Raw genomic sequence first — 7,887 nt, 5'->3', positions numbered from 1 at the left:
AAGATAGCGATGGTATAGGTACCGTCCTTACCAAAGTAGGGCGCAGTTACTCATTGCAAGCCCACGCAGCTCTGAACTGTTTCCGCGTATTCCCACTGAAATGTAATAATACTTTGAAGTGGGTATTATTCCGCGTTTAGTTGTGACGTTTTAGTCATGCGTTTAGTCTTTGACAGTTCGTTAAAAATGCGTAAGCTGTGTATCATAGTAATAATTTGTGTGCTGTTAATGCTTATCGCGACAGATACTTCCGCGTACATTACGGGCTGTAAGTATTTGCCTGAGTAAAAATTATGAATCTAAAAGTAAACTAGACGATTAGCGGGAAATTTTACATGAAATTGTACCTAACCTAAATTTACTTCCAGACTCGATGGAAAGTAAAGATATTTGCCATCCTCTAGGCAATAAAAAAACCAATGAATTACCCAACATTGATGATTCGGCTGTGATTATTAAGCCTGACCACATGTTCGATCGATGGACTGCGATCACTGCCGATCAAACATGCAAATTTGTTTTCAAAACTGCAAACCGTCATATAGGCTTGTTCGCCGTTATACAGAAAATGTCATTTCGAACTAACGGAACCAACCCAAATAATGGAACCAAGAATTGCATAGATTATATTCAGGTAAATCAATTTAATTTTATTGTCAACAGCACCGGCTATTTGTCACAAGACAGTTGTGAAACATCAACAGAAATATCTTATCAGTTCAAGGAAGATAGCGGAAAAAGCCATAAGTTCTGCGGCACATTTAATCAGAGAGACAAAAGCTCTCAGGAAAGTACGGAAACACCAAATTCCATACAATTTGGAAAATTGGAATTTAAAAGTCCCAAGGGAAAATTGGAGACTCATATATCAATCTCCAAACAAAGATTACTGCCTGGCGAATATCTGGATATTAGCATTGTCTACACGCCTTACAAAGGTGTTTTTTTATTATGTGACAACTTGATTTTCTACTTACTTCGACTTGATCCTTACTAAAGGATATCATTTGTTCAATTCCATTAAACAGTAACGAAAATAGGAATCTTACGTACTGTTTTTTTTTTTACAGAATGCGACAAAGTGAACGATCCAAGTAAATACCCACCAAATACTAACAATACATGTATATGGGCAGGTTATTACTGCGATGGTTATAAAAATTGTGCCTTTGACAATTGCCTGGATGAGGCTGGTTGTGAAATACCTGTCGAAGGCACCTCTGGTACAAAGGTGACCATGGGTGCCGTGGGTACGCTCATATTTGCCTTCTTATTGTTTCTCACGTGTTTGTGGGTTTGTCGCAGGCATAAAAAATTATGTTGGTCTCCTGACTGTGCTGGACCGAACGTTGACAGTGCAAATTCTCAACCCTTAGATTTGGGAATACGAGATGTTAATAGTCAGTCGAACGTTCCCAGTGCGCCAATATTACATGAACCAACGACACGGCCTGTTCAGGACAAGGATCTACCTCCGAGTTACGATTCACTCTTTCCAGATCCAACCGTAGCTGGAACTACTACGTAATTTTTTTATCTGAGTCAGGAAGTAAAACTTTCATTTGCATTTATGGTCATTAGTTCAAATCGTCAGAGTAACTGACTGTTGGACAAATATGAAAATGAAAATGAAATCTCAGTCGGAATTTCGTGCCAAAAAACAAAAAAAAAACGACATTTCGATTTTTGAGAAGCGCTGAACAATTTTTAATGCCTTCTTCAATTTATTTGCGCAGGATACGTTTTTCAATGCAATATTTTCTACAACGATAACGTTTTCGTAGAAGACACATGTACAATCGTTTTTCTTTTTTTTGTGTTTTTTTTTCAATTATTGGTAAAACAATACCGTAACTTTAATTGCGTTCATTCTTTATAGAAAATCGTGTTTTTTTTTTTCTCTTGAATGCTAGACAAATCTGCCACACGGGTACTGGCAATAGATATTTGACGTGTGATAGAATATTGGCAAGGAAAGTGAGACTAAAATATAATATTTGCACTCGCATGTTGTATTTCGTGTGATAATTGGTTGGCTTTACAAATAATAAGTAAATTCAAAGCATGATTTCGATAAGAAAATTAAGATCTTCTAAATCATGCATATTTAGTCTAAACTAAAGTCTTTTCCTGCATTCATAAAATGAGAAAATTGTAAATACAGCAACTATCAGCCAATCTCTATTTAACAATACAAATAGCTGCGTACATACTGAAGTACAGAATCTCCAATGTGATAGTTTTTAATTATTTTTATACTATGAATATAAAATAATATTTGAACAAATTTACTACCATATAATACGAAGCGCATACCGACCGCTGCTTCGATAGTTGGAATATTTTGCAACATCCGAGTATACTGTTTATCACAAAATAAGTTTCCTACGGTCGTTTGTAAAGCTGTATATCAATTTTTATTTTTATCCATGTATTTAACCCTGACATTTCGATGCTATTGATATATATAACGGTACTTATAATTTTTTTTCTTTTGTTATGTATATATTTGCAGCTTACAAAATATGCATTAGGAACACACTGGCCATAATTTTTTTTTTCCCATTTTGTATACAAATTAATTACCATTAAATAAGTTTTTTTGCAAAAGAATAAACGGAATGACGGTTTTTATTATTATTTTTTTTTCTTCAAAAGCTAATGTGTTTTTCAAAAAATTATTATGATTGAATAATTTGACATGAAATAATTCGGAGGCTTACAACCTTTCTCGGCAAAAGTTAGGTTTGGTTACATGTAATAAACTTATATGTTGAGAAATTATTTGATATTTTGTAGCAGTGAAAAATATTTTTTGAAAAACGATGAAAAATACAATTTTTTTTTTTTTTTTGTATAAAGTGCCATGACTTTTTACGCGGTCGTTAACGAATTTATTAGTTAATCTTAAGCCTATGTCAAGTTAGAGGAGTCTGATTAACGATGGACCAAGATAAAAGTTTGAAAATATATTTTATCGAGAATACCCATTCTTTTAAAATAACTGTGATATACATAGGGATATACAAGTTCAAGAAAAATTCTGATACAATACGAATCTCAATACTAGTGCATGTTTCAAGGACGGGTAATGAATTAGTATAAAAACCAAAAACATCTCCGGTTATTTTATAGCCAACACAATATTTAAACACATAGCAATTTCTACTTATTTTTATAGAATAATAATTATATAATATTGACATACCGGGTAAAAAAATATCCAACTGTACCACAGTGCGATTAAATTTCGTATAAAGAATACATCTAGATAGATTTACGATTTTCCTATTTATGGATTATATATATTCAGTAAAAGAAACAGTATCTGTGTTATAATATTCTTGTAAATATAAAATTTCGTACCGTGAATTTGTTTCTTATACGATACCTTTTTGAAAATCACGAAACTTCATGCCGTAAATTTTGATCATCATATTACGCACAATTCGGAAGAGAAACGATATTTGTACCTTATTTCTTCCACATGCAACTGAGTTTTGTTGGAAGAGTTACCCAATATTCTGAAAAAGTTTTCAAAAAAACAGTAAACGACCGTTCTCTTCCAAAATTGAACAATTATGCGCTCACCATGTTTCGACATTTTAGCTGGTAGTAGCAGTAACGTGTTCCAGGTGCCACAAAACTGTATTAATAATATTATCGATTTCTATGGGGCCAGAACTCAGTTGATGATTGTCCTCGTAAACCAGCATCCTTAGGAAAAATTGAAAAACATTTTCATACCGAAATTTAGATTTCACTCCCGGACGTGTAGAATAATAATATTTACCAAAAAAAACCTTCATGTATACGTACTTGGTTACAACGTTGATGGCCTTAAGTCGTTGATACCAAAGTTTTCCCTGTGACGATGGCACACGCAGGTCATTAGTTCCAATCAGCATCAACGTAGGTGCTCTAACTTTATCCGCATGTATGATCGGTGAACTTTCAAACATTTTGACAAACATTTCTGTACCCAGCGGTTGTGGAACAGATTCATGATAGGAAAAGCCTGTGACAGCTGGACACCTGTAAATTGATTGAAACGTTAGGTAAATAACATGTCTTTCACGAAAGGAACGATTACTTGCTTTCGATATTTTTGTGCAGAATTTGCGTTGACCTAAAGGTTTTAAACATATCCCTTAGTGATTCATGTCATTTTCGTATTCTAATTTGTTGTGTATATATCACGTATAAATAATGCCAGGCTTACAAGATATGCATATACGAGATTATTTCTTCTGCTGAGAGTGTATTTCGGCTAGAAGTAACGACTCTGTATCAAATGATTATTGTTCAAGAGAAGTAGTGATCATTATTCTTACCAATCTGGGATATCCGATATTGTGAACATAGCTGCAATATCGATCACTGGATTCCTCGCAACTACTGATCTGTACAGGTTCTAAAAGCAGAAGAAAAAATATAACTATGCATATTTTCCGAAATTAGTTTTGTCGAAGTTGAGGTATCTATCTATCTATCGATACAGCGCGGATAGGCGACAACTTACGGGATATTGACCACTTAAATGAGCTACTAAAAAGCCTCCGTGAGATCCTCCAGAAAGTCCCATACGCGAGGCATCGAGCCATGGATATTTCTCTAGTGCTTCCCGGGTAGCACTCACACAGTCCAAGGTATCTGCTGTTCCAACTTTACCCTGCAGGAACTCGACATTTTTCGAGCCCATTCCAGTTGATCCACGGAAATTAACTTGTAATATTCCAAAACCTGAGAGTATCAGTTTCATCAACAATGACGTTATTGTGATTCTTAGCACCAAGGTAACGTAATGCAATTGGGAATTACGCTACTAACCGAGAAGAGCTAAAACTGTATTCTCCACTGAGAAAGAATTTGCATACGAGGAATGTGGCCCGCCATGTGGTGTTACTATCAGAGGTGTCGATGCGGCGTCTCCAGTTTTAGGGCCAAAGTATATAGAGTTGAACTGTTCTATTGTTTGTGAAAAGAACACACATGCGATCGGTGAGATATTGGCCTGGCAGCAACAATGAATAGGTTCACAAATGTGTTTACTTACTGACTTCGTCGTTATTGTCGTACATATGTTCAATGAATTCGTACTTCAGGTTTTCTAGACCCTCGATTTGCAGCGGTACAGTAATTTCTACTCGTTCGATATTTCCCAGCTGCGTCGCAGCTGGATTGAACCGCCCGACGGCAAGTCTAGTTGGTTCGACAAGAGAAGTTCTTACAAATGCAACGATGTCATTTTTCACGTCCAGTATAGACAAGCTACTTGTATCGTTGACAATTTCAATAATATTTTTTGACTCTGTAACGAATAGGATTGATGAGAATTTTACTGATTATACAGAAAGTGAACTACAACTTTAAGTTATACTGCTATAATGTTTCTCCAACCTATATTTATGATGTAAGATTTTGTATTTGCACGCTGGGCTGTACTGAGAAACAGATATTGGGAATCGTTACTCCAGCAACGTAAAGGCAAAGATTGGTTGTAGAGCCCATAAAATTGCTTCTCATCGGTTATTGTAATGCTGACGTTGATCACGTTAACCAAGATCTCAGGCTGAAAAAGAATTTTAACTATTGGTTAACAGTTTCGTTGTAAATTGAATAATTTTTCCAACTAATATCATTGCTGTTAGAGATGGATCTCAGCGGTGTAAACTCATGCAAAATATCAAAGAATCGAACCGTGGTCACAGTGTTAGTCCATTCTTTCCGCATCAATCTCTGAGCATTGTGGTGTGGTCCACCAGCCTGTCTCTCTAGCCATATTAGATACTTTCCGTTGGGACTGAAACGTGGTGAGCGTACAGCGCAGTTGTTGGCTGATAACTCAGCTATATTAGAATTTGGAATTGAAAACCGAAAATTAATGTTGTGCTGTCCAATGGAATAAGCCGATTAATCGTTTATTTGAGAATCAGTGAACTCACTGTATTCTCCATCCTTCAGATGAAATATCCACGATTCCCTGTTTGTACATGCAGTGAGGCCTAAGTATCGCGGTTCATGTTTCCAGGCAACGCCGACAACGCCCTGCCCGTCCGGAGTCCATTGCGGTTGTCCGGGGGAAAGATAATCTGGGATACCAGACAAAGCCGTAATCGTATCTGCCTCTGTATCTAAAATCACGACTACAGGTCGATGTTTGCCAACTAAACGCTCTCCCCAATGTGGCTTATACAAATACTCGTTCCCCTGTAATTAAGACGCAAGATTTACTTTTTTAATGTAAAAAAAATAAGCATTCGACGAAAATTATGTTAGAGATCGTCACAAAATCAAGGGTACAAGTGCAACATCTTTATGGATTTGTAAATATGTAATTAAAATATGAAAGGCTCTTGAATATTCCAATGAAGTAGTATCGGCTGGATCAAATTATAATTATTTGGAATCAGACTGTTGTATCTTACAATTATCAACAATCTCATTATCTATGAAATGTGTAACAGACTTGTTATCAGTAAAAATAAATCTGAGATAGTGAGGACGTTTAATATCAGCGAGAGCTTAGTATAAATTTTTCTAATACAAATATATTAGGAAACTTGAATGTCATTTGAATTGCGGTTTCAAGTTTTTGCAACGTTGTTGTTAATAATATTGAAAGACATTCGTACCCTTGTAGTTTCTTCATCATTCGACTTGGCTTTTGATGTTGGATTTAGAGATGCTTGCTTATAAAATGGTTCTGACTTGGGTAGCTTCTTTTCAGCTATATAAATTAGCTTAGTTTTGTCAGGGGACCAATTGAAAGCTCCAAATTCAGCTGAAAATCGCGTTTTTTTTTTTTTTTTTTTATCAAGGAGAAATGATTTTTTACCGCTTGAAACGGTGAAATATATAACCTAGTTCTTTTATCTGTACTTACAGTCAGTATAAATATCACCATGAACATCTAGGGCTGCCAAGTCGTAATTTTTTACCAAATGTTGCCTGTCCCAGATTTCAATAAATTGTTTCGATGCATTGTCTACTGTAGCTTGACGCAGTACTGCTCTACGCTGCTCGTCCTCGGTAGTTGACGAGGTGATCCTTAAAAAAGTAACATGCATTAAAACTACGAATACTAATTCTTTGACGAATCGATATTAACGCTTCAGTTTTCTTACTCCGTCGTTACGTCGATAGGAAAGGTTTCAGAGATTTTATTAAGGCTTGAATCTAAGAGATGTTGCTGAGTAAATCTTTGAGTCGCACGTCTGTCTAGATTTCTCTGCGTCCAAGCACTTTGGACGACAACTCCATTTGCATTGACGTCTACAATTCTTGCATCGGATAGTGCCGGGTTTATTACCACCGATTTGTATAAATTGAGAATTCTGTCGATCTAAAACATTAAACAATTGAAATTTTTAATTTTAAGTGCCTTTAGCTTAATCAATGCATAAATATTTATCACAACAATGGTAACTGTGTTTAACTTACTTGCGTCGATGTCATTTTCGTCCCTTCGCTATGATAACCGCAGTAATTATGATTTCGTCTAGTCTTGGGAAATAATCTCAACTTATAACGATACCGATCGCAGCTTATTGTTAGACACAGACGCTGTTGTAGAAAATTAATTCTAGTGATAAGAGATACAAGTAAACCGCAGTTCTTTGAACCGCAATTCATTTACAAAACAAATAACACAAGTACGTTATGTTTGAACGTGTGTATGTCAGGTTCAACACGCCATGAAAGTTGTGTGTGTGTGTGTGTGTTTGTATTGAAAACTAGACGGGAGGCAAATATATTTTCACATTGCAGCTTGCAAACGTGTCAAAAATTTGTCGTGGTAACTGCTATCTATATAAATTGCTATTCATCCCGTCAAAATTGAATGATACTGAGGTCGATAATCAAGAAACTAAACGTACCGACCTC

The 7,887-nt window shown here is 35.7% G+C and overlaps 2 protein-coding genes across 2 annotated transcripts; one reads left to right on the top strand and one right to left on the bottom strand.

Moving 5' to 3' along the window:
- Positions 1-39: 39 nt before the first annotated feature.
- On the top strand, positions 40-3,205 carry LOC124304105 (uncharacterized). The gene is made up of 4 exons (XM_046762141.1): positions 40-268; positions 369-634; positions 719-938; positions 1,071-3,205. Exons 1-4 carry the CDS (start codon positions 157-159, stop codon positions 1,526-1,528), a joined length of 1,056 nt encoding a protein of 351 aa, XP_046618097.1. The 5' UTR covers positions 40-156; the 3' UTR covers positions 1,529-3,205.
- LOC124304098 (acylamino-acid-releasing enzyme-like) lies at positions 2,955-7,831 on the bottom strand. Its single transcript, XM_046762132.1, has 14 exons — positions 7,444-7,831; positions 7,128-7,345; positions 6,887-7,050; positions 6,636-6,784; positions 5,946-6,210; positions 5,701-5,849; positions 5,401-5,572; positions 5,057-5,311; positions 4,831-4,968; positions 4,523-4,743; positions 4,335-4,414; positions 3,820-4,035; positions 3,592-3,717; positions 2,955-3,524 (listed from the first exon to the last, which is right to left on the bottom strand). Exons 1-13 carry the CDS (start codon positions 7,633-7,635, stop codon positions 3,606-3,608), a joined length of 2,331 nt encoding a protein of 776 aa, XP_046618088.1. The 5' UTR covers positions 7,636-7,831; the 3' UTR covers positions 2,955-3,524; positions 3,592-3,605.
- Positions 7,832-7,887: the final 56 nt, after the last annotated feature.

Source organism: Neodiprion virginianus, chromosome 4 (genome assembly GCF_021901495.1).
Source record: "Neodiprion virginianus isolate iyNeoVirg1 chromosome 4, iyNeoVirg1.1, whole genome shotgun sequence".
Lineage (NCBI taxonomy): Eukaryota > Metazoa > Arthropoda > Insecta > Hymenoptera > Diprionidae > Neodiprion > Neodiprion virginianus.
The sequence above is the reverse complement of the archived record's forward strand: the minus strand, read 5'-3'. Positions and strand labels throughout refer to the sequence as shown.

Bases quoted from the DNA above. Each gene is read 5' to 3' on its own strand.
- LOC124304105 (XM_046762141.1), top strand. From the start codon at position 157: ATGCGTTTAGTCTTTGACAGTTCGTTAAAAATGCGTAAGCTGTGTATC. The intron at 635-718 runs GTAAATCAATTT...ATATCTTATCAG, and splicing joins ATTGCATAGATTATATTCAG to TTCAAGGAAGATAGCGGAAA. The intron at 939-1,070 runs GTGTTTTTTTAT...TTTTTTTTACAG, and splicing joins TGTCTACACGCCTTACAAAG to AATGCGACAAAGTGAACGAT.
- LOC124304098 (XM_046762132.1), bottom strand. From the start codon at position 7,635: ATGAATTGCGGTTCAAAGAACTGCGGTTTACTTGTATCTCTTATCACT. The intron at 7,051-7,127 runs GTAAGAAAACTG...TACTTTTTTAAG, and splicing joins CCTATCGACGTAACGACGGA to GATCACCTCGTCAACTACCG. The intron at 3,718-3,819 runs GTACGTATACAT...ATTTTTCCTAAG, and splicing joins GCCATCAACGTTGTAACCAA to GATGCTGGTTTACGAGGACA.